General features: G+C 46.4%; 1 protein-coding gene across 1 annotated transcript; it reads right to left on the reverse strand.

The window, feature by feature from the left end:
• Window positions 1-6,652: 6,652 nt before the first annotated feature.
• Window positions 6,653-25,415, reverse strand: LOC144121310 (beta-1,4-N-acetylgalactosaminyltransferase bre-4-like). Its single transcript, XM_077654464.1, has 7 exons — window positions 25,141-25,415; window positions 22,906-23,089; window positions 20,395-20,627; window positions 16,638-16,822; window positions 12,576-12,698; window positions 12,352-12,447; window positions 6,653-7,588 (listed from the first exon to the last, which is right to left on the reverse strand). Exons 1-7 carry the CDS (start codon window positions 25,315-25,317, stop codon window positions 7,456-7,458), a joined length of 1,131 nt encoding a protein of 376 aa, XP_077510590.1. The 5' UTR covers window positions 25,318-25,415; the 3' UTR covers window positions 6,653-7,455.
• Between the last annotated feature and the right edge of the window lie 1,400 nt (window positions 25,416-26,815).

A 26,815-nucleotide genomic window follows, 5' to 3' on the forward strand; every position in this document is an offset into this window, starting at 1 on the left:
TGTGCGATGTCAGTGCACGTTAAAGATCCCCAGGTGGTCGAAATTATTCCGGAGCCCTCCACTACGGCACCTCTCTCTTCCTTTCTTCTTTCACTCCCTCCTTTACCTTTCCCTTACGGCGCTGTTCAGGTGTCCAACGATATATGAGACAGATACTGCGCCATTTCCTTTCCCCCCAAAACCAATTATTATTATTAAAATGAAATTTGGATTTTGAGGAAAGGCGCGGCGCTACGCAACGGCGGAACACCTGTGGCTCGGTGCTACTAGTGGCGCATGCGCAGTAGTGACTAGGGAGCGAGAGAGAGAGAAAGATGACGCATAGCGCGCGGCAGTGGCCACCTGCGCCATGCGTGACGTCACGCGCGGCAGCGGCGAAAGGTCAGGCGACGGAGTCGGCGGCGGCCACCTGCGCCGTGCGTGACGTCACTCGCGCTCCGACATACGCCGGCTCGCGCGAAGCGCAGTGTTGACTAGTGTAGTGAAGCTTTTCGCTTCAAAAGTTGTGGTGCCTGGCCAACCCCACGGCCGGAATGCATGCCTCCTACTTCGTGTTTCCGCTGCCATTTAGCACCCTGCGTTCTTAGTAAACGCACTGTTGCTCCATAATTTCGCTGTGGTTGGCTTATACGCCGTCCACCAGAACGACGAGTAATGGCGTAGGATATCTGAGTACGCACGTAATTTATGCTTTCTACAACGAAGCCAATCATATTTAGGCAGTCGGTGTTTTGAAAACTTAAAAACTAAGGCGTGAGTAGTTTTGTTATTCAGTTTACAGAATAGTATACTCTAAGTTTGGTTTTCTGAAAGGTATGTCAACAGAAGCATCTTTACGAAACCGAAATTTGAAAAAATTTCGATGAGATTCATTATAAACATTTACTGCAGAAACTTCATAAATATGATTTCAGAATAATTTTATTGCAATTCTGAAGCATTAATCAGAACATCGATGGCAAAATGAGGTTGTTAATGATTATTTGTTAGATATATCCCTAATATTTTCTGGTGTTCCTGAGGGGAGCATCTAAGGCCAGCATTCGTTTAACCTATACACAAATGACAAAAATTATTGTGGGTCTGTAAAAAGAATGAAAAACAAAGTGCCACTAAATACACAAATGAAAAATATCAGGTTGGGGCAACCTAAAAGATTAAAAAATAATTGGCCCCTGCCTGCACCACTTACGTATAACAGGCTTAATTCAATTTGAAAATAAATGAAAAGGCCCGAAGGCAATGGTAATTTTACCGCCCGCAGGATGGAAAAATGGAAAAAATGAGGGGGGGGGGGGGGGCGAGCTGCATTACGACCCACAGCCGGGGGAGTGGGCCCGGGGAGACTCCCCTGATCTCCCTTTGGACGTAGCGGAGAGGATGGGTAAATAGGGCTATGGGAATTGGGATGGGAATGGGGATGGGAATGGGGACAGCGAATTTTTCGCTCTGATCCTTCGAATGTCTCGACTCCATTGCTGGCCGGCCTGGCCAGGACAGGGAAGGAGTCAAGATTGCCCAATGGTGCGGCCCCCCTCACGGGATGCCCGACCACCAATAAACGCAACGAGCTCCGTCGACAGTACGAACTAGCCACAGTTCTACATTTTTAATTTATGCGGATGATAGCAGCCTATTTTCTGTACAAGATTTGCTTCGCAATCAACGCTATATCAAATGAGGATCTGGAAGGGATAATTGTGCGCAGTATAGCTTTGCTACTAAAAATAAAGAAAAAAAAATGCTTAGTCAGTTCAGTTTACAGCAAAAAGTAGAAATAATTCCGCCAGTATTAAAGCCTTGGAGTCATAATACGAGAAAATACGCCTTGAGATTTTTGTGCCAATAATCTCTGCAGTTTACCTTCAAGCTCCATTGGAATGCTGTCAAAATTTCACTCTTTGGTGCCCGTTCCTATTAAACAGATAATTTATAACTGGCGATTCGTTTCTCACATTGTTTGCTGTCGCCTAGTATGGGTTACCATCACATTCACAAGCCATGATAAATTGCAAGAATTACAAAATAAGCGGTTCGTGTTATTACTGAACTACTTGTTAACACTCACTCCGGACATATCTTCTGCGCACTCCAAATACAGCCACCATGGAAATCATAACATGAAATATTATTGCGTCGGTATCTTAATGTATCATGCGGTATCATGTACTGACTGAATTGACCTTAAAAATTAATTGTTGCACAGTTGGTACGAAATAATTATGGTGCGTGCCCCGTACTCTCACTGATTACGGCAAACTGGTGCTTCGGTATCAAAATCGTCACATGATGAACCGGAATATTACCAGTTCATCACGCTCACCTCACACGGCAAATCATCTCTTACAGACGAAAATTAATTTTTATGGTGCAAGGTCATCATTGGCCGAAGATAGCCATGGCCCAAGGTATGTACGTTGTCACAAGGTGGTATTAAAGACCCATTTTTGAAGCATTTCATCCCTGATAAGCTGAGCGCCAGCCCGAGCGAAAGCTTGTACCCATTGTATCATCGATTAGAAACCGGCTGCACTGGGGATCGAACACTGCACCCTCCGCATGCAAGGTGGATGCTCAAGCATCTATGCCACCGTGGTATCAATTTCTTAGAGATCAATATGTTATTCCATATGTTTTTTTTCCTTCTTACTTTCTGAACATTTATTTTTGAAGCTCTCGTTTTTAGTTTGAACTTGCGAATCATGTATATATGTTCTCGATTTTAGAAAACGAATGAAACTATGTACTCAAAAGTATGGTATGGTAAGTGCTCTTGTACATATTAGATCTGTTATTTTTCAAACCTTTGCAAACGGCTTGCTGGCTTTGCTTGCTTTTTGCATTATTAAACATCCAAGCACTAAGGTTCGCCTCCTTACATTGCCATATACCGATTGCGCTGCCCCCGTCAAGCGACTAACTAGACTTTCACTGTGCCCGCAAGCGTCATGATGCTGAAGTAAGGATTTGACACTTCTATCTTTATATAGCGCCTAAGTGCGAAGCTCATCGGGAAATAAATCTTTGTCTTCTATTTTTTTTCGAGACTTTTCAAGTGGTGTGGGCGGGCGCATTAAGTTTTGAGGCCACCTTTTTATTTGTCCGAACAGAAACTTCATCTGTATTCTCCTAATTTCTTAAGGTTCAACCAGTTCTGCGGGTCAAGCAAAAACTGTGACTTTTTATTTCCGGGCAACTTTTTCGCACCAAATACGCTCTAATAGAAGCAGTACGTAAGGTGTTATTAGGATGGGCCGAATTAAAAAGCTGAAGCTCCTCTTTGCTTAGGTGAAATCCTAAAGTATGAGCAAGAAAGGCAACTTACCTGCTCGGCAATGAAAATACTATAGTCGATCTGCTGCATCGACAGAAATCGGTGCATGTTGTCGATGAACACTTAGAAATTATCTGCGTGATCTCGATACGGTGCAATGATAGCAACCCGATTTCTGGAGGTGCACTCTTTTGGACGGTAGCGACCGCCGTTCCTTACACTGGGAAAATCCTTGTGCATTTTTTTCAGCGAAAGGACATTCATCTTTATCGGCAGGTATCCTACTAGAAAGCATATTGCAACCTAAGTGAGCTCAGAATACAGGAGAAGTTTCCATTAGAGAAAAAAGTGAATGCCTGCGCAGTTTATCCGCTTACATTAGGAGGACTGATGTGTTTCATTTGTAGAGAATGACGGGGCTCTCACTGAGGCTTGGGCTTTAGTGCTATACATATTGTGCCAGAAACCTTCCCGTCGCGTTCACGTTAGTTGATTCAGAATGCTGAGTAGGCTTGGTGAAAAATTAGTGCTGGCAGCTTAAGCGCATCAGTAGATATATGTTCCCAGTATTAAAAAGTTCTCAATCAGCGCCAGGTGTTCTGAGAGAAGCAATGTTTTACTTGAAAGCAGCGGTGTGAACCTCAGCAACAACTTTTTATACGTTCCGAGCTTTTATAAAGTAGTTGCATTCTTAACGCCAATATCATGGCATTGCTTAGTTGTTGCACATTACAAATAAATCAACTAGTCGTATATTGGAAATGGTACAACTTGCAGAGACCGGCCCTTGCATCCCCTACGAACTTCTGTCCGAAGAGAAATAAAAATGATCAGAAAAAAGGGGGGGGGGGGTCATCAGTGGGCCAATACAACCGAAATGCATAGCATTACAATTACATTCTCCTTTGCACTACACGACACACACACGCATAGCTTTACATACACCTTTATTGCACGCTTGGTTGATTTGAAGTGTTGAAGGCTGCAGGTGGGATTAGTCTTGCTTATTCTGCTGGCAATTGTTTCACCGTAGAGTCCCTTTTATGTCTATAATGTCCTAGAACCTGTCGCATCTACCCCGCTATGCACACAGTCTCTTATAATAGCACACATTCCTCTCCCGCAGTCACCATCTATGTACACAAAAACTCCACACAGTCCACATCACAGTCCACTCCAGAAGTCACCATCTATCCACATATTCAGTCACAGCAGAACATAGCCCATTGTAGTGCCATAATCCATACACACATTTACTCACAGTATAACGTAGTCCACTCCAGAAGACTCCATCTACGCATACGTTCAATCACAGTAGGTCATAGTCCGTTCCTGCTGTCACCATTGAGAAACAAGATCAGTGCAATGCAGAAAGGTTAAAATAAGGCGTGCAGCCTCCCTTCTGCATGTCTGGTTTCCACTCTGGTAGACAATGTCTTGATCTGTACTGTGAATGGTTCCTGTCCTCTTGAAGGAAGCCAACATCACATACCTTTCCGGGTTGTACTCTGGGCAGTACATAATAAAATGTTCGATATCCCCGCACACACCACATAAAGAACACAACGGAGACGATGCTATGCCCGTCTTATGCGTACAGGCAGGAATTCGAGCAGAGGCCGTGCGAATGCGATGTAGTAGGGTCCCATGGGATCTTCTCAGTCCCTTGGTCACGCATGGCTTGTGGGGCGCACTCCACGGGGCACTGAAATGATCAAGCACCGTTTTCCTGTAGAGACTTTTCCCATCTTGAGGTACTTTTTTTGATAGATTCCTTGACAGAAGTTTATGGGCGAGATTGTCTGCCACCTCATTGCACACTTGGTCTTCTTTCTACTTCTTTACACTTGCATGCTTGGACTTTTCTCCTCGAGAAGTCCCTTATGTCACTGGCGCACTCTCCAAAGGCGTTGCTGTTCCGCTCGCCGCACGTCTACTACGGTTTGCGCACGCTAATCGTTGAAGGTCCCGCTTCCATGTGACCCGCTATCAAGCACCGCACAGCGCCGTTAAACCTTATTAAGGAGGCTCGCTCGCAATCACTTAAATAGAATAACGGCCCACGGCGCGCTCGCGCCACTCCTCTCCGCAGCTTACTTTCCTCCTCACTCTTCACCTTCCACGGTAGCCACCCGCCGGGTTAATCCCGTGGCAACCACCCTCAGGTTGCCCATTCTTCCGCCCGCGTCAGAACCTCTTCCGTCCGGAAGACACCTTCTGGGCTTTTCAAGTGTCAGCCATCTTCTGTCCTCTCCCTCCTCTTCACTACAAGTGAAGATGAGAATTTCCCTCTCTCCATTTTGCCCATCGCTAACCGTTACAGGTGTCAGGCGGCTCTTGGAGGCTTGAGGGAATGCCGCACAGTTTTTTCTCGAATTGGGGCTTCTAACGGCAACGCCTTGCCACTTATAGACGATGAATGCAATGGATGCGGCAGAGTATGCTAGGATTAGTGCTACCTCCGGACGGAGCAGCTGTTGCCGCTGACGGCTTCGGTCCGTCCGAGCGGTTGGCATAATCCAGTTCGCCAATAAATTTGTGACACCGGCGTCCCCCAACCGCCACCCATTGCCTGCCACCTGCTCTCCATCTTTCCTCTCCCACTTTTCCACTCCGCCCACTCTCCGCAAGGGGAAAGAGGGATTTTCCTCTCCCCGTTTCCCACCTGCCAGCCAAGTCTTCATACGAGGAAAGGACAGTGGGACGGACTCATTTTTCCAACATGGGGTCCTAATGCAAACGCAATAAAGATTTTTAAGATTGTGACTTTTTTGTTATAAAAGAGCGTGTTCTCTTCATGCACACGTCTTTTCTGTCCCTGCAAACATATGCGCCCATTCTTCTGCTATGAATTCACGACGCTAAAGTTGCCTTCTTTCATGACCTCGGTTGTGAATAAATTATGCCCCGCATTTTTTGCACGTCATATATTGTTGCTTGCTAACATCCGTGGCCTTTCGCAGAACGTTCTTCCTTTGCCTTTCTTTTTCCGCACCTTGCCCTCACCCACAACGTCGTGGCTTCTTCAGGGGTGTGTGCTTGGAGGAGGCTCCGCAAACTCCGCTGCGCCCTTTCGGGGGCAAACCCAGTTTCAAACAGTCAGCCTGGAAAGATGGTTCGTGTTTCACTTCCAAGTGAAGAGTTCGACTCAAAGCTCGTACGCTCTAACCAGCGTCAAGTTCAACACTGCTGTAAGCGATCCTTCATCAGAAGCGAAACTTCAGAGTATCGCTGCGGTCCATGGTAAGTCCGGTTTTTCCGGCTGTCCTACTTTGTGAGAGAAAAAAACGCCACAAGTTGGGCTTTTATTTAGCTCATAAGTGACGAAAATACTTCGAAGCATAGCGAAGGTGCAAAATAGTAGAGCAATGGCAAGAATGACACAAAATAATAACTTATTCACTTAAGCTTTTAATTACCTTAGCCTGATTATTTTTCTCAGGTTCACACACCGACGGCATATTACCGACTTCAACAGAATCACATGCTCTCTAGTCAAGAGCGAGACATTTAAATAAATAAGAGAAAAATGTACCCTAATGTGACGTTCAAAACACTTCCTGTGAAGACCATAGCAGCCCCCTTTCTTAAGGCTTCGCATAGTTCGCTTGCTTCTACTCTACAAGCACGATCTCCTATCAATAGCCAACTGCTCACAACTTCCGCTGTTCAGCTCATCTGCACCGGCATTTGAACGTTGCACCGACAGCGAGGTGTAATGGCAGTTTCTGCGAGCCCGCAGTGAAAACTGCTAGTTTCAATCTACTTAGCCACACCATCACCATTATTTACAGTTTCTACCACTTCGCGATTTTCTTTCGCAGAGTATTCAAAGTCATCCTTTCGACAAGCTCAAATGTTATGGAAGCTAAGCTTAAGTTTCGAAGCAAACGATAAACACATGAATGTTGGCGTTTAATGCTCACCGCGTTTGGGTTGGCCGTAACGTATCCTAGGAGCACTGGAAGAAGGCACATCCGCATTCAACGCCACTCCTCTTTGAGGCAGATTGCATGCTGACCATAAAGCCAGACCTGCTCCGATCTTACACTGCTAACGCTCTCGGGATCTTACGTGCTGACAGTTCTTGACGATATCCACATCATCGCGCCCATGTCTTTGTGCTTGAGTAAAAAATTACAACACTGTGTCCGGGTTGGCACGCACGCACTACACGAACATCACTTTTGTTCAGTCAAGTCCACCAATATCCAAGTGTACAGCTTCCTGAACACGAGATCCAAGCGCCTGTATTTCAAGCTGTTGAGGCCGTCCTTCTTGGCTCGGGCAGACCACCTGTTGAGGAGCTGCATCCTAAAAAGGAGCAAGACATATCAGAGATGAACCATCCATACACGTGCGATTGCAAATGGGCTAATGTACATATGAGTATGTACAGTCTGTGAAAAGTACACAGCCCAAGGAGTCTGCTTCTAAGCCCTGCGTGCGGCCCCTCTTGCATACTCAGGAATCCTAATCTCACGAAGGCGGGAGGCACTTAAGTCCTCTACCCGACCATGCTCAGGACTGTCAACTATGCTTAACAGCCCCACTACACGGCTTGGAAGCAAGCCCCTTGGGTTGGATGTTTTTCTCAAAGACTGTACATGCGCGGCCCAATAGGTAAAGCCAAGTTAAATCGGCCACAATAGCACCTGTATAGAGACGGCCTCTAGCATTATGGTCTGTTTCGTTGCAATCCAAAAAGTATTCATTTAAGTTAGGAGTTTTTGCACTTCATCAAGGCTGGGAGAGATAATTGGAGCTGTGAAGCGCGCAGGTCCGTTCTGCGCACATTCTAGAAATTATGTCGCAATTTTGCTGCTGTTCGTTGTTCAGTAGAACCCCGCGCGAGCGCTCGCTTGTGTGTGTGTTTTATGTTGTGTGTGCTCTTTATGTTTGTTTTGTTGTGCTGTGTTGTGTTTTATGACCTGCCTGCCTGCCTGCCGCCTGATGCCTGTCTGTCTGTCTGTCTGTCTGTCTGTCTGTCTGTCTGTCTGTCTGTCTGTCTGTCTGTCTGTCTGTCTGTCTGTCTGTCTGTCTGTCTGTCCATGTCTCTGTCTCTGTCCGTCCGTCCGTCTGTCTGTCTGTCTGCCAGTCCGTCCGTCCGTCCGTCCGTCCGTCTGTCTGTCTGTCTGTCTGTCCGTCCCGTCCGTCCGTCCATCTGTCTGCCTGTCTGTCTGTCCCGTCTCTGTCTGTCTGTCTGTCCGTCCGTCCGTCGTTCCGTCCGTCCGTCCGCCTGTCTGTCTGTCTGTCTGTCTGTCTGTCTGTCTGTCTGTCTGTCTGTCTGTCTGTCTGTCTGTCTGTCTGTCTGTCTGTCTGTCTGTCTGTCTGTCTGTCTGTCTGTCTGTCTGTGCCTGTCTGTCTGTCTGTCCGCCCGTCCGCCCGTCCGTCCGTCCGTCCATCTGTCTGTCTGTCTGTCTGTCTGTCTGTCAGTCCGTCCTTCCGTCCGTCCGTCCGTCTGTCTGTCTGTCTGTCTGTCCGTCTCTGTCTCTGTCTGTCTGTCCGTCCGTCCGTCCGTCCGTCCGTCCGTCCGTCCGCCCGTCTGTCTGTCTGTCTGTCCGCCCGCCCGCCCGTCCGTCCGTCCGTCCATCTGTCTGTCTGTCTGTCTGTCTGTCTGTCCGTCCGTCCGTCCGTCCGTCCGTCCGTCTGTCTGTCTGTCTGTCTGTCCGTCCGTCCGTCCATCCGTCCGTCCGTCCATCTGTCTGTCTGCCTGCCTGTGCGTGTGTGTGTGTGTGTGTGTGTGTGCGTGTGTGTCTATGTGCCTTTGTGTTTTAGCGCGCGTCTGCAAGTCAGTTTCTGTTTCCATTTCGACACTCCTCTCTTTCAAAGGCCTTTTAGTGTTGTTTGGGTTGCAAAGTATTCAGCAAAAACCTAAAATGTAGTGTACATTTTATAGCGCATGCTGGACTCACGGCTTTAACTCCACAGCTCTAAGGCTCCTGTTCTGCAGAAAATCCGGCGTCGTCTTCGCCGTCGTTCTAAGTGAATAAGCAGATGGCCCACCTGCCTCATAGGTCACGTGACCTTGTGACGTCATCACAACCTGCCTACTGTGGCAGGCGGAAACCTGCCTTCCCATCGTCACCAAACTCCCCACCGTGGAAGGTGGCACTTGATTTTTGGTCACGAGAAGCTGCTCAGGAAGAAAAAACTGGGTCTCGCAAGCCCCACCGGTGGCTGTGTTTGAAACAGCCACCTGCCGGGGCAGAGACGCATCGCTTAACCGCTGCACCACTGTACCAGGATTGGTATGAGGACTCTTCGCAAGAATGACCAATTCCGCATATAAGGGCATGTAGGCAGAACCTAGACGACAGAAAAGTAGTACTAGCGCGGGAGAGATTTTCAATGCAATATCATTGTATTCATAAACGGACACTGAGGAGAAATTGAAGTTGGCTTGTATCGATAGAATACCAGCTCCTGATCACAAAAACGCCGCTCTTACTGAAAACAAAGCTCTTGTAAGGTAGAAAATAGCAAGAACCAAAATACAGGTATCGCAGCCACAGGCCAATCTGGCAAGTACAAGCGTGGTGACGCCATAGGACAAGAGACGCCACCTTGGAGGAATTTTGCATCCTACTTGGTTTCGCGAATCTCTGACGCTGACAAAGGTAGGTGGCGCAGATCAATATTGAAGGAAGTTTTGTTTTAAAACCAATAGTGCACTTTTATCACACAAGGAAGGCAGGTAAAAGACAACCTGAATGTTGGAAGCAAAGAAAACCGATGATTGGCGGCGCCACAGGCGGCCAGGAGAGTTTCGATTTGTTATGGCGCTTCTAGTCTATGAGCTTTGCGTGCCCCGTGGTTTTGTTTTTGACGCGCTTCGATTTACAAGCGCCGAACAGCAGAGGAACTCCAAGTGCCGCTTCAAGTGCTAGTTAACCTTTGAAGTAGCCTGTTATGGCTTGTCAGATGATCGCCACGGTCGATGAAAAGCTATGATGGCACGATGGTCGGCGATCGTACAAGGCAGCACTTCTGTATTCGCACGCTAGCCCGGCGAAACATTCCCGGCTTTGCCAGTCAACTTTAAACTACTTAACGGAAATCGTTTATTAGGGACGGGAGACAAGGTACAAGGCAGTTCAGAATAATTGCTGATGGCCTAGCTCTGTTAGGCCAGGATATACCTAGCGAAAGCGCGGAGATTTCTGCATCAGAAGAGTGCATTCACTAGATGCGCCTTTATTGCCGGCTGTAACTTGAGCAGTCGTGACGGAGTGGTAGCATCTCCGCCTCAAACGCCGAAGGCCCTGGTTCGACTCCGAACCTCGGCACAGGACTTCTTTCCTTTTATTCAGTGAGTGGGCGGGGGACTTCAGTGGCTCCCATGGATGCCGCCGCCGAATACGTTGGTTAAGCGGTTAAGCGCAGGTTCTGTTAAGGCGCGTTTATGCTGCGGCAAGGCGCGCGCGCTCGCTGCACGGCGAAGTCACGTTGGTCAAAGCGATACCCTCTATACTCCAACTGCGCTTGACCGCCGACGCGTTCGGCGGCTTCGGCGCACTCTGACCGCACTGGCGGGGAGACTTGGAGCATGTCTCTATTTCGCGCCGAGTGCGCCAGCCGCCGCCGGCACGGCCAGACTGATTCGGCTCCGCGGTGAGGTGCGCGTTGTATTCAATAGCTGCGGCAGTTGGGCGGAGCTGTTCCTTTCGAGCTCGGCTAATTTAATAGATTCACAGTACATATCGTAAAGTACATGCAAGTGGGCGAGAGAGCCAGATCCAGTGGACCCCTTGGATCTAGCGGAAGCCGTTGAAGTGTCGTGCGCCGGCTTTAGTTTCAAGCCGCCGACTTTAAACGCGACCGCCCTTGAGCACCCACTTGTTTTTTGTGGCAAAAAAATAAATAACTTGGTCCTTGCAACCGTGGGAGACCTCGACGCCACCTGCTGCGCCGTGCAACCGCGCCGTTCAAGGAATCACAATCCGTTGGCCCCAAAGCCCCGGTCAGCCTCCGATGGGCGCAAGGCGCCGACCTTGTCCTGGCCCATCTCGACTCCGCGCACTGGGGTTATGATATTTAGTTTGCAACGGCTGCTCTCTTAGGAAGGGGCGCCTAACCTAACCGTGCTCCCTCAAAAGCATTGCACGCTCTGTGGGGCTGAGGTAGCTGAAATGCAGGCCAGAGTTTTTGCGAGAACTACGTCGTCGGGTTCGGGAACGGGATCCATCGCAACGCTGGCAAGACGCCGGTGCAAACGTAAACAGAGCGATGGTAGCGACCCCCGATAGATGTCTTCTACGTGCGGCGGCGGTAGCTTTCATTTCGGCAGCTGCTAGACCGCACCGCTAGCCGCCAGAAATCACGGAGTCTCCGTTTACGTCACGTTTCACGTCACTCCGTTCTGTGTCGTCATAAGAATTCTCGAGTTTGAATCGGAGCGGTGGTAAAAACTTTTTCAACTTCGAATCCAAATTTCTTTGAAATAAATCCATCTTTCGCTCCCGGACAAGCGTCAACAAAGCCATCAAATGCCGAACTATCAGATATTGCTAACAAAAAAAAAATTTGATAGCGTTCTCCTCAGTGTCCCTTTAAGGGTAGGTCAACCGTTATGTCATCGAGAAAGAAAGAACAGTGCCCGTGTCTACACAGTGATACGCAAAGAGGACCTCAGACAGCCCGTTCCTTTCCGTCAAGTTTTTTTTCCCGTTTCGTCCGCGCATTCAACCGTTTATAACCGGCGATTTTCTCTTTCAACGGTTGGCGGTTCAAAACGTCTAGCACACTAGAATTCTTTTTTTATTATTTTTCTTCTCAGCGTGCGCACAATCTGTTCAAAATGTTTTATTTACGCTAAGCGTTAGCTGCTATAGCATTAGCGGTAATATATCTCGTTGTCCCGTTGCTATTACCCAGGGCATTATTTCTATAAATAACATGAGTAGCGCTCTTGCGTCAAGGTCAGATGGTCCTTTCTTACGCCTTTCTTGCAAGTATAGGACAGGCTCATAGCATACTTATGAGTTTCCAACAGTAACACACGAAGAGAAATTGGGCGAGCAAGGAGACTCCACTCTTGAGATATCAAATGATCTCATCTCTATGCAAAAACTCACCGTTTTTCACTCGGCTTGCTCTTGGCATGTCCAAGGGCAAAATATCGGGCAATATCACCAGTACGCCTCTGGATCTTCAAGCGAGCTTTGTTGAGCCTGCAGATTGCAAAAGATAACATAGTCTAGGAAAAGTAAAAAATTCTGACAAACGTTAACGAGCGGATGCAAAAGCGCCGCTCTTCGACCATTAGTCAACGGTCTGCTTTATTAAAAGGCCACCTCACCTGTAAGCAAAGTCATCGTCTTCCGCTCCCCATCCCCAGTAGGCATTGGAGTAGCCATTGACGCGAAGCATGTGCTCCTTACTCACGGCACTGACTCCACCGAAGAAGAGCGGGTAGAAGACCCTGCGACAGTGCAGAGATTCACTTCTTTTTCTGAGCTCCTCTTATCTAAAACCGTACGGTAGGGCAATTCCGAAGCAAGCATGGCGCGTCTCACATGGAAACTGTTTGGTGTGGTTAAATGGCATGCACGATGCATCGACCCGCATTAGTAGCTTCACCACAAGTGGCAACTTCTAGCACGCTATGTGTGCCCTGCAGATCCTGAAGCTACGGGCCAGAGAGAAATTCTAACGCCAAACTAACATCATTGCTGACGGGTACAGGTGAGCTAAATACATTTCTTACAGCGTGTGAGACATGCAAGCTTAAAATTTATCGAACGTTGTAATATATAAAGGCTAACTCCGGTCTTTGAAAAGCAGTGTCATTGCATCTCTCTGCGAATTATCTACAATAAACTACACCGCGTCAAAAGCATACACGAGTGAACAGAACCTCAAAAAAGAGCTAAGCTACTGTGTCCAGCAACATCGGCGTCTCCAGCCTTGAAACAGGCGAAATATACAGTGCCGTAGCGAAGATTGGATATGAGAATCTGTGCGGTGAAGCATTGGACAAGTCGCCTATGGTGCGGCTGATACGTGCGGGTGGACGCATTTGGTTATATTCCAGCAGCGTGACGGGAGGAACTTCATTGCGATATGTCCAGTTTTTGTTTAGACAAAGAGTGCATCACATATTGGAAAGATCAGTGCCAGTTCGTTTTGAAACCACTGTAAAAGAGGAGTAAGAGTTGTTATTCAAAAATTGCATTTTGTTAGCCAGAAGGCCCCCAAATTTTGGTCGTTTGAATTTATGCCAATTGTTTAAACCTTGAATGCTATTGAGCCAATACGTTCGGCGAGGCATCGAGACGCCGCTGCCTTTGCGTTATGCACGAGATAACCTTAATCCTGTTGAAAAACACCGTTATCTCCTCGACTTGTGAAGCCTGTTTCACTTCTTGTGGCTGCGTGGGGGGGAATGTGCTCGATTTCTGCCACCCATATGGATGCAAGCGAACCGCTCGCGAACTCCGCCGCCGCGGCGCATACACCCTCTCTCAAGCGGCGGATGAAGCCCCAGCGGCTGGAGCGGCGAGGTTCGGGCAAGTTGGAAATTTTCATGGCGGCGACGCGGCAGCACCGCATCTCAACCAACGACGGCCCGGCGTTGCCACGCGAGCTTGTACGCCGCACGTACGAACTTTCGTTTAGGAAAGAAATTGTATAAAGTGCTGTTTAATGCTTAATACACAATAATTATATTGATTTAAATAAACTGTGACAAGAAATGACAAAATAATGCCTATATAGCACGCTTTTATTGGGTTTGCAGGCCTCCAAAACCGGTTGAAGGCGCATATCTTTTGCCAGCAACATTGGTTTTCTCAGCGGTGGGAAACGCGGAGCGGCGATGCATGTTAAACGAAAGCTCGCGAACCGCTTCGCAGCGATGCATGTTAAACGAAAGCTCGCGAACCGCTTCGCAGCGCCGCGCCGCTGTTCGCTCTGTTCGCCAATTCGCTTGCATGTGAACCGCCCTGAATACGAAAAAAACGCCACTGCTCCTATTGATGTTCCGTAGGTCGAAATGCCTTGCAACGCTGCATAGGGTCTTCCATAAATTTCTAATAACGTACCGCCTTTCTATTCACGCCAGCCTACCGTTTTATCACACCATCGCCAAAACAGAAACGAGGAACCACGTTACTGCACTCATGGTGGTGAGGACTGTGATGTTTTATTTATTTATTTATTTATTTGGAAGACAGCCAATCCTGAAGGGGTCATTAAAAGAATGGATTGAAAAATGAAGTCAATAACAGAAAAATTGTCAGTGGTTTAACTCGGCTATGCCAGGATATGCGTAGCGAGAGCTTTAGTCCCCCCCTCTCACGAGTGTTGTTGTTGCGACTACAATGTTAAGCACTGAAGAAGTATTCGGTGAAGTATTTGAAGAAGTATTTGTTTTTTATTCAGTTCTTTTCACATAGCTAAACAGTGCCCGATGATCGGTAAAGTAACAAGCAGTTGTCTCAACGCTGCCTAGACAGTATTTAGACTGGTTGCTTTCTCTCAGATACACAAGGTTGATCCTTCCTGTCCAGGATACGGTGTTCCTGGGTTCGAACCCAACCGCGGCGGCTGTGTTTCGGTGGAGGCGAAACACTAAGGCACCCGTGTGCTGTGCGATATCAGTGCACGTTATAGATCCTCAGGTGGTCAAAGTTATTCCGGAGCCCTCCACTACGGCACTTCTTTTTTTACTTTTCTTTCAATCCCTTCTTTATCCCTTCCCTTACGGCGCGGTTCAGGTGTCCGCCGATATGTGAGACAGATACTGCTCTATTTCCTTCCTCCCAAAACCAAATTTTCATAAAACGCCTCCCCGCCGCGGTGGCTCAGTGGTTAGGGCGCTCGACTACTGATCCGGAGTTCCCGGGTTCGAACCCGACCGCGGCGACCGCGTTTTTATGGAGGAAAAACGCTAAGGCGCCCGTGTGCTGTGCGATGTCAGTGCACGTTAAAGATCCCCAGGTGGTCGAAATTATTCCGGAGCCCTCCACTACGGACCTATTTGTTCCTCTCTTCTTTCACTCCCTCCTTTATCCCTTCCCTTACGGCGCGGTTCAGGTGTCCAACGATATATGAGACATACTGCGCCATTTCCTTTCCACCAAAAACCAATTATTATTATAAAACGCCGGTTCACTTCGATGCGTTCAGCGGAACGGTGGGTGTGATCCATGCGACGCCTGCCGTGGAGACCGACACCCGAACAGCGGCCGTCAGGGAAGGAAAATGAAATTGAAATTAGTTTTAAGGAAAGGACACGCCGCGGTGGCACAGTGGTTAGGGCGCTCGGCTACTGATCCGCAGTACCCGGATTCGAACCCGACCGCGGCGGCTGCGTTTTTATGGAGGCAAAAGGCTGAGGCGCCCGTGTGCTGTGCGATGTCAGTGCACGTTAAAGATCCCCAGGTGGTCGAAATTATTCCGGAGCCCTCCACTGCGGCACCTCTCTCTTCGTTTCTTCTTTCACTCCCTCCTTTATCTCTTCCCTTACGGCGCGGTTCAGGTGTCCAACGATATGAGACAGATACTGTGCCATTTCCTTTCCCCAAAAACCAATGAATATTATTATTATTTTAAGGACAGGAAATTACACGTCTCGCCTGGCTCACATATCTCGGTAGACACCCGAACCATGCCGTAAGCAAAAAAAAATGTTTTTAAGAAAACGAAATGGCGCCTGTCTCTGACGTCATGCGCCGCCGCGCATGTTCTGCTCCTCTCTGGTTTCGCGCATGCGCACTGTCATCCTCCCAGGCTCAAGGCGAAATGCTCGACTGGGTAACGTAGAGTAGCAAAACAAATATACATGAGAAAGCAAGGTCAGCAATGCCTATATGAAAGAACTGCCTTTTCAGCGCGCGCAATAAATTTTTCCAATGTTGGCTGCGCAGTGATACATGGTTGCAAAGCGTTCCATTCGCATACGGACTGCGTGAAGACTACCAGAACGAGTTAAAATTAAAAGAAAATTCCTATATCATATTTGAATGTATGCGTCTGGTGTGGTGCGTGTGTCTTATGCCTAAAAAGTGTGAAAATTTTAGCTGGAATCAGTTGTGCACATAGTTTAAACACATAGTTTAAATTTGCCCGCATATGGGCTGTTACTGCAGTTATCTATTTTTTCCTCTTTACAAAAACGCCATGTCCCCACACCCACTGTTCCTATAATGAGAGAATCAGCGAATATTTCTTCTGAGAGTTGTAGGTTTTTTTTTTCTTTTTAGAGAACAGATGCATTCATTTTTAATATAACAGAACAAGTATCAACACAATTTTTGTAACTCTTCATACTTGTACTTCCCGTCTGGTAAACTATAGCTTTGACAAGAGCTGCTGCATAAGACATCAGTTTGTAGTGCGCGGTGTTCAATGCGCTTACATGGACGTGTCGTTTCTCGTGACGGACATGTGCCGTGGCTGCTCTGGACACGTGTACACGTTGCGATCATCCACTGGCACCAGGTCAACGTCGTGGAACACGAAGCACTGGAAGTCGTACAGCGCCGTCGACTCCACGAAGCCCACGTTCAGAAGTTTGGCTCTGTTAAAACCCAGCTTGTCACCCTGGGAAGAGAAACGCGATGTCCCGTACACGCGTAGCACTTCTGTTATATTTGTTCTTCATCGTTGACAGGAAACGAACGAAGAGTAAAGGTTCGCGACAGGCGCGAATGATTGGCCCAAATGGAAGCCCCATTCGCGTTACAGAAGAATGCACCACATGCTATAAACGAACTGTGACTTTGAAAATTGCGAGGAGTTAATTGTCTCACGTACAGTCAACCACACCAACCAGATAAACTTCACTTCTTCCAGAGGTGAAAAACTGCGAATGCTACGGGAGCGAGAGTTAGCCAGTTACGTCACCAACGCAAGGAGTTGAAAACAAACAGTTCAAACTAGAAGGCAAAATTTGATTTTAATAATGTTTTCTCTCTGTCTGAGGTCTGTGCAGCCGTATACTGGACAACAACTAATGAAGAAAAACTTGGCTCAGGCTTTGCTCAGCTTTATGCACGACCGCTGCGGAATTATGAAATAAAATACAGCATTGAAGTATTGCTAGATACATAGGAACACGATGTTTAACGCATGATATGCGTCACAGGATAGGACTAATAGGAGGGATATGACAGAGACCTCTGTGGTCCACTGGATGTAGTCATGATGGTGATTATTATAAGCGACGTTTCTAGCATAATCTGACCCCGAATAAACCTTCGGACGGCAAATGTTCTTGACGAAAGCTACAAGATCCTTTTGCCTCTGCCATGAGAGCAAGTGCCGGGTAAGTGTATTTTAATCTTAATGCATTCTTGAGTTACATAGTTACACTCTATGCTTAGAAGCTCGCCGTAATGTACGTCTCCGGATAATTTTTGTTATATTTTTTTATTTTTGAGAGTTATATATATCCCTATTAAAAAATGTGTACAGGTTTGAATAGGTCGACAAATAGGATTATGGCATGTTTCTTTTAACATTATAGGATGAAGCTTCCAAAGCAATGCAGCCTTTGAGTGACTCCTTAGTGGAAGGCTCCGTATAACTTCGATTACCCGTGGTTAAATACCGTGCACTTACATCACACAGTGCATGCAAGTCGTGGGTTTGAACTCGCCCGCTACGGTAGCACTTCGATGGAGGATAAATGTGAAAGGTCCTTGTACTGTGCATTGTTAGTGCTCGTAAAGAACCCCAGGTGGTCGAAATTATTCGGAGCCCTCTACTACGGCGCCCCTCATAGACTGAGCTGCTTTGGGACGTCCATCCTATAAAACCAAACAAAATGTGCCATTATCCTATTTGCTGACCCATTCAAACCTATATACATTTTTTCAGTATTTTTCAATTATAGCATATTGTTACAGTGTTTACGGTACCGTTTACCGGGCCGGCTAGCGACGTTTGCGCATGCGCTACCAATTACAGCTCCGCTAGCGCTTTACGGAATCTCTCTTAGCGTTAGAGAGTTAGCGTTCGCTCGTAAACAAACATTGTGGCGCACTGCACGGCCGCTTCGGACCAAATACAGCACCATACCCGCGTTCTTCGGCGCCATTTCTCGCAATAAAGGAAGGCATTCGCTTATAATTTGCAGACTCTCACTCATACGGCGAGGTTTGAGTAACAACTAGGCTATCTTTTTGATATAATTTGCCGATTTTTGAGTAGTTAAGCCTAACTATATGTCGTGTACATTGCCAAATAACGACTACACTGCAGCTGTTCAGTTTCGTGCCCGATTTAACATTTTGCTATATTTTCATGATTTTTTCCCTGAAAAAAGGCTGGTGATTCCCTTAGTATATTCATCAGTAATTGCAGAAACTAAAAAGTTTCTCCAGCCCGGAGTTGGAGCGCTTTGACTTACTGTCACTAGATGGCGCCACTGTGTTTACATATGTGTTTTAACTTTAGTAAGGACTGGGTTGAGCACTGGGTTTAGTATTATGTTTAGTACTGTGTTCTAAATTTAGTAAGTAAAAATCTGCAGTCATGATATTGAATGATGAGGGCGGCGAGCATAGAATACAGGAATTCATGCTAGGAGTAGTGGATGAGTACAAGTATCTTGGGGTGTGGATAAATAACCGTGCTGAGTATCTGACAGAGCATGAAAAATATGTAATGAATAAAGCTAGTAGGAATGCAGCTGTCATGAAAAATAGGGCACTTTGGAATTACAATAGGTATGAAGTGGTAAGAAGGATCTGGAAAGGGGTGATGGTTCCTAGCCTGACTTTCGGTAATGCGGTACTGTGCATGAGACCAGATGTTCAAGCAAGGTTCGAAATTAAACAACGTGGCGTAGGGGGGCTAGCTTTGGGAGCAGATGGCAATACACCAAATCAGGGGGTGCAGGGTGATATGGGATGGGCGTCGTTCGAGAGCAGAGATGCTAGAAGTAAGATAGCATTTGAGGAGCGATTGAGAAAAATGGGGGAAAAGCAGTGGGCTACGAAAGTTTTTAGATACCTGTATATAAGGAATTAAGCAGGAAATTGCCAAAGAAAATATCTATTATAATTGTAGGGGAAGCACTTTGTTGTTTGAGGCCAGGACGAGAGTTTTGCGGACTAAGACATATAGAGTCAGGTACCACGAGATAGACACGTTGTGCGTTGCGTGCGGAGAGGAGGAGGAAACGGCTGAATACTTGATACTTTTCTGTAAATGGCCTCACCGTACAGTGGAAAGCAGCGGGGCTGATTTATCGAAGGCATTGGAGTTTAAGGACAGTGGAGGGAAAGTAGATTTTAAGCGGGTAGAAGTAACCAAGTAAAGATTATCTGATTGGTGGCTAAAATCAAGACAAGAGTAAGATTTCATAAGTCATGGCTAGGTGGCTTGAGCCGACGCCCGATTTAAAGGGTTCAGCCGTATCCATCGATCCATCCATCCACCCACCCACCCACCCACCCACCCACCCACCCACCCACCCACCCACTTATCCATCCATCCATCCATCCATCCATCCATCCATCCATCCATCCATCCATCCATCCATCCATCCATCCTTCCGTCCGTCCGTCCGTCCGTCCGTCCGTCCGTCCGTCCGTCCGTCCGTCCATCCATCCATCCATCCATCCATCCATCCACACAGGTGTCGTAGTTGCGCTTTTTTACAGCGTTCGCAGCACAACGTGCGCTGCGTATGCGAGCATACTGAGGTCTACGTAGACACTGAGCTTACTGAGGTCTACGTACGAGCTCTACGTAGGGTAGGCAAATGTGTTTAGCTTCACGGGCGCATTTGAAAAGCGGCTGAGTCGGCTGTTAGCAGAAGTGTAGTCGGTGCGCCTTTATATGCAGGGAAAAATATTAGTAAAGTGCACGTAGCATCTCACTTCATAGAAATGCTGGCAATGCTCCGTATTTTTGTTTGCAATAAACGTTAGGCATCTGCCATCATCATCACTCGTTTTAGCCTTGCGGTAACTTGTTAAGGAAGAGACGGTACGCTAAAACGTCTTCTGGCGTGCGCAGCGCTAACCGGAAAGTCTGGCGTCCGGTAACACGGTAAAAGGTAACGTAAACACGGTAACGATAAGCTATAACTCTCTAACGCCTTATGATTTATCTGCTGCGTGATGGAGGCCATCGGTAGCCATAACTTTAAGGTCTAAACGCACCTGTTCGATGACAAAAACTCCGTAGTCGATCTGTTGCCGGGAAAGAAGTCTGTGCAGGTTGTAGAGGAACACAGGTAAGTGTGCAGCACGATTCCGGTACGGAACAAGTATAGCAACCCTGTGTCTCGAAGTGCACTCTTCCGGCTGAAAGTGACCTCCGGCCTGCACATCCGGGAACTCGCTCTCCACGGCCTCCAGAGACGTCACGTCCGTCTTCACAGGTATGTACCCCACTGCGTTTCAAGCGCAAAATAGAGCAACAGAGACATCGGTGAGTGTCAATAAAAAAAAGAATAGCGAGGAACGCAGGGTATTGTCCCTGGTCTTCGACAGTCCTTCTTTGAAGCAGATAAATGATTCCGTTATTATAATGCTATTCAATGAGAACAAACGTTGTACCCATGGCAAAGCACAAATATAGAAAGCTCAAGAAGTTAGCGTCGCAAAGCATTCTTAGAGTGAAACAACAAAAACGGCCTATGGTTTTAATATTCGAAACCATTCGAACCGCAACACTTTGCGTTCAATGCCTCCGCGTTTTTATCAGGCCTCTTTCCTCAGTGTTTATGATAACGATGTGCTGCGGCATCCAGAGGCAAAGAAGAAAGACCTTGGAAACATCTGCTGGAACACATTATCTGCAGCACCTCATACAAGCTCATGCAATGCTGATATAAAAGTGTCTGATAACGTGATGTGACAGCTTCGAAATAACGTAACTTTATAAGGCAAACACGTTGTAATCAGATCCCTTCAGTCTTCATTACTGACCCCAGTTGTCTCCACTTATGTCCAAGAATCCTAATCTTGCGATGGTATAATGGTAAACAATGACCTGCACAGTTAATTTCAGCCTGTAATGCGTAGTTGCAATATACCCCCCCCCCCTTTTTTTTACATATAAGAGCAAAGCCGTAGGGCACAACCACTTCTAGCGTCATATTCACTGAGCATGAACAGCACAATAAGTGTGACCGGTGTCAACAAACTGTCCTTTCTCGGAGCACACATGTGAGCGCTGAGCTTGATCTGAGTTTCTTCTTCCTTTGCAAATAGGTGACAAAACAACCGCTTTTCATGACAACACTACCCTGCGTCTTTTGAGCTTCCTTTGCGCACAAATTCTTTGGGGCGAAAGAGAACTACGTAAGCGGAGTCCTTTCAACCCTATGTCTTCTGTGTTCAAAGGAGCGCTCATGTGAAAGCACCACCAATCGCGCACATCTCGATAATAATTACAGCCCATTTCTTTTCTGCTCACAGTTGGAAAAAAAAGTATATTTTAGGGGCAAGAACAAACATTGCAATGCCAGGTTACAATCACTCGGTTATTTCTCCCCCATCACTGACCTCAGCAATATCCATGCGCTAAGACATATTCAAGGCATCATAGGCAACTTTGCATTGATAATATCGACAGAATATGATAAAGTTAAATACGACACAGAAAATAAGCGCGCCATTTTTTTTTACTATAAACCAAACTGCAAGAGACACGCATCTATACTTTGGAATTGGACCTCGCCCTTATATGGGTCAGGTCAGATGTTCACTTCGAAGAAGGAGGATAGATTTCTACGGTACTACACTGAGCGCTTACAGTAAGGTGTGCAGTGAGGTGAGTGCTTATGCAGCACAACGTTCAGGTCTTAAAAATCAGAAAAAAAACGTTAAATGATATCTAACATCCAACAGCCAGCGATATGCTGAGAAAGGAATGAAGAATACAGAAAATTGAACCTGCGCTGGAACAACATAACCACAGCCCAATCCTGACAGCAATATCTTGCGGGAGATTAAGCTTCGCAACCTTTTTTTACAATCCTCCGAAAGTGTTTATTTCTGCTAGTATTTTTGAGATCACTATTAGTAACAAAAGCAGTGACAAAAGAGAAACCCAGAGCTCTATTACAGGGATCGTGAAAAGCACGTACTGTAAAATCTGTGTTTCCAAGTTACACTCCAGTGCAAAATCTATTTATATCGCCTAATTTCCGCGTATACGAAAGAAAGAACTTCGAATCTTGCTGCATAGAGACTGACAAACGCATTCAGGCAGGAACAAGAGCAGTAAATCAGCCAATCAACACCGAAACTGTTTCAGAATTTTTTCATTCATTTTGATTTTTCAGCGTGCGCTAACCCGTCGCCGCCTGCACTCTCTAAAGCCTGAACACGGCCCTCCTAAAGCTAAACTCTAGGCGTACAGCTTGCGGCGCGATAAAATCTAGATTTATAACAGAAAGCTTCTTGTGTAGTTTCGTTAATACTCTGGGGAGTGAGCTTTAAACAATTTCTAGGAGTTTAAAAATAAAAATATGGAATTTCAGAACCTTTATTCTTTTTTCCAGCTTGGGTAGAGTCCGTACAGCAAAAATAATGCTCCCCGAAAACTGAATACAGCAAGGTAATCCTAAAAAGACACCATGCAATAACAAGTTTCAGAGCATCAGTTCAAAGAAAACATTTTATTTTGCACAAACAAAAGAAAGCTTCAAATTGGATGCTCACCCAAGTTTGGAGGTATTAGTGGACATAGGTTGGCGACAGATTTGTTTGCTCGGTGGCCGTCGGAGATTACGTCGTCTGGTACTCGGATGTTTACACTAATTTTTTGCGACCCTTGTGAGCTGACATGCTTATCTTCAGCGCTTCCAGCCACGTCATATTTCGCAGGACGATCTTGTGAGACCAACTGCAACAAAGACAGATTACGGTATTTTATACCCACAGCTCAAGAGGAGTTTGCTCGCTTAACTTTGGGGTATATGGTATTGAGCGAACCCAGTTCAAAGAAGTGTGTGTCTATGGAGGGGTTGTTGGCGGTTGTTCAAGCAAAACCAAAGTAAACTGAAGAGAATTCCGTAGAGTTACGGGGAGGGACACAGCAGCATTTTCAGCCTCACAAAGGCAGATATGTTGCGTGTTGAAATTAGGTGCAGGGAGTTATTTAAGGGAACTGTTGTCTTTAGAACGAGTGGCAGCTACTGCTTCTTTTCATCTCTGTTTCTCTTATGAATACCAGAATCAGGTACTGAAGAAACTTTCTGTGTAGTTGCACGCTGCCACTCCCACAGTAAATTACAATATAACTATGCATTGCGTTTATCTCTGAGGACCCTTCCGTCATGGAAATCTGCGGCGCATTTGTGCTTCGTCACAGAAATCCAATTGCCCATGCTCTTCTCACGGGCCAGTCATGCTTGAATGAGCTGAGGGGAATGGCAACTTACTTTAACTAGGAACCTGTAGGTTAAGCAGCCATGACAGGCTTAAGGGGCACTACTTTGGTTGACATTTCCTAATGAAGTAGGCGCTGTCATCATTATCAACTGCGTCCGCTGCAGGGCGAAGGCCTCTCCCATATGTCCCTCTAGTTAATCCTGTCGACCCTTTGACAGCTGCGCCTACCCTATGTCTGCAAACTTCTCAATCTCATCCGGCCGCCTAACCTTCTGCCGCCTCGTGCTACGCTTGCCTTCTCTTCGAATCCACTCCGTTACCCTTAAAAACCAGCGTTTACCTTGCCTTCGCATCACATGCCCTGCCCAAGCTGTTTAACAGTCTGAATAGGGCTACGGACGTTGCGGTCATCCTCATTTTTAAGGTGCGTCAAGGACTCTTCGACTTTCACTTGAGTTGATAAAAATTAAAAATATTACGGCTATAAAAACATTATTGATGGTCTTCACATGAAAATGGCTTTCACACTAGGCGCATCATTTATTTCAAACCTGCACTCAGCTTCTTACGTCCGGTCATGAGTGATAGAAGTTCAGGAATATCTGAACTACTAAATTCTGTCGTTGTCTATAACCCACTGACCATGATTTCAATTGTCGATAGAACAAAATTCGACTTAATGTCACGCGAACGAACCATAATGTTGCCAACAACCCTGTGGCAAAGAAGCGGCTTGACATTGACATACCCAGAAATTCTGGACAAGTGCATTTTTTTCAAAGAGGAAGTTGTTTATGAACGCAATTTTTCGAAATTCTCCAGACTGAGTCTCAAGAGTCAATATATGCGCGGACACCTCTTCGAGACGCTCCTTCTTTTCTGCTATCTTTTGTCAAGTACGCGCCGTGCGCAACGCAAACTTTAAAAGCAAGATTTTGCTGCGCATCTGAAGATTACGCCATTGCCATCAATATGTTCATAACCGTATCTTGCACACAGAGTTTGCTGCCAATTTAAAAGCATGACCAAGAGAGCTCGAATTGGTCTTCACATGTGATGAGGTGCAGGCCTTCTCATTTCCGAACCATAGTCTTCTTTCTGATTTGTTTTTTTTTTACCCTCCGAAACAGGTCGACGGAACTGGGTGTTGCTTTCCACAGGTCTGTTTGCCGGTTTTTTGATACAGTGATTTTTTTTTTTACTTTCTAAAGGCCACACTCTTTCGAATCTAGTTCAGGTACAGTCTTTGTCAAAAGTCTCAAGGTTCAGCTGCATCGAAATAAATGTTCCTAGAATGCTCCGTGTTGCGGATAATTCAAAACCCTAGTCAAGCATTAAGCTTCCCTATACTGCAAGAAGAAATCTTCGGCTAGCATTTCAAGGTCATTCGGTCTTTAACAGTGCCGTAATGGCTTTGTTACGCGGCTGCAGCTAAAGCTTTTGTCCTTAATACTTTTGACAAAGACTGCACTTTTTAGTCAACGGTTGTCCAGTATTTGAATCGGAACGAAGCTTAGACTCCAGATATTAGCGCAAAGACTGCGGTGAACTCGAACCACTTACTCGCAGTGCGTGTTCCCTGATTTGATCCATGTCGAAGCACCAGTGGACGAGTGCAAAACACAGTGTCACAGCCACGAGAGTCTTCGCGATGTTGCTGCGAGCAAACAGTCTTAAAGCAGCCGCAGTCCCGTGGCCCATCCTTGCTTCAGCCGTGCTTGTAGACGCCGAAATCCCCATGGCGTAGTCAAGAGGAAAATTCGAGCGACTGCGTTTTGTAACCAGCCGATGTTTCACTTTCCAAAGAGCGATGTTTTTCTCGCCATTATTTCATCCGAACTGCCTGCATAAAGTGCCAAGCATATACATGAGAAATTGTCGAAATAGTTCCTAGCTGAGTGCGAATCCAGGGATGAAAAATGCGTGACATTTCTCAGCACAGATAAATGATTACTCGAACAAAAATACAATGCGTACCATCAGCGTCAAACAATATTCGAACAAAATATCAGCGGCTGGGGAGGAAATACAGGCTGCCCTATTTACGCCTTTACCTCGAAAATCCACCGTTCTAGTATCCTGTCTTCCTTCTATAATATATTCCAGTTTTGCAGTTTGCATTTAAATTCTCTTGTTCGGGTTTCATTTGACGCTGATAATAGGTCAGCATGTCGCATAGGAGGCGAGAAAAAATAAGCATTGATACTGTTTCCTGCGCGCCCCAACGGAGGGCGCTTGAACATCGTGCAAGCTTCTTTCTATAAACTCTGTGATCCTGCCTCCCTCTGTTATCCGCTCTGATGTCTTTACAGCTTGTGCCACCAAAAGCATAATGTCTAAAGCAGTGCTTATATGTCGTGTTGCTTCCCCGCTTTCGAAACAAAGGAAGTTAGCAGCCTATAGTTCCAAAATTAACATGCTTACTCTGAAAGCAAGATCATAGCCTGTTTCACAGAAGCCGCCGTAATACTGGAGTTATGACAGTCTCCGAAAGTATTGCCCTGATTGACTACAAGGTAGAATGCTTTGGGCATCAGTGATCGTAGCACCGAGGTGTAGGTAAGATAATGAGAACGTACAAGTCCTATCTGTGAGCCAGGGACGCAGGTACGTAGCGAGACACAAGGAAACACGGAACACAGCACTGACTAGCTACTTTTAATTAAAAAAAGGCGAAACGGGTGGAAATATACGCAGTGGGTAGGGGCGGAGACAAAGATGGAGAGAGGGCAAGGCGCATGGCAAATGAGCCCGCACCAAAACCAAAAGCAAAAGAAAACCTTTGAAATGATCACGTAACACCCGTCAATGGGAACGCGAAACCAGTGAAACCAGACAATCTGAGGCCGCGCTACAATCCTGTGAGCACCTGTGCTGAGAACCGACAGATAACCGAAAATCAGTCCTGGGAGCCGTCACAACATAAGATCTAGACCACCAAACTAGACACTGAAAAGAACCAATAGCCAAATCATAAAACAAAAAAAAACAATAAAATAAATAAAAACACGATATCAAAATACAGCGCCAACAGAACCACGCCGAAACAAAGCTTAAAGTTTGAAACATGAAGATAGACACGAGGCTGCGAAAATAATAAAAAGTTGTAAAATCTTCCCGGCTTCAAGTGAGATGAGAGTCGAGTTAAAACCCCTAAATGCCAACGATAACTGCCTAAACGGCTAAAAAGGCTAAAACATGGTGTCGTGAGTAAAAAAGATAGAGCCATAAAAAACGA

The sequence above is a fragment of the Amblyomma americanum genome, chromosome 2 (genome assembly GCF_052857255.1).
Source record: "Amblyomma americanum isolate KBUSLIRL-KWMA chromosome 2, ASM5285725v1, whole genome shotgun sequence".
NCBI lineage: Eukaryota > Metazoa > Arthropoda > Arachnida > Ixodida > Ixodidae > Amblyomma > Amblyomma americanum.

Coding starts and splice junctions, on each gene's coding strand:
- LOC144121310 (XM_077654464.1), bottom strand. CDS start 25,317: ATGGGGATTTCGGCGTCTACAAGCACGGCTGAAGCAAGGATGGGCCAC. Junction 23,090..25,140: donor TCAGGGAACACGCACTGCGA/GTAAGTGGTTCG, acceptor TCTTTGTTGCAG/TTGGTCTCACAAGATCGTCC. Junction 12,699..16,637: donor ACGAGAAACGACACGTCCAT/GTAAGCGCATTG, acceptor GCACTGTCGCAG/GGTCTTCTACCCGCTCTTCT.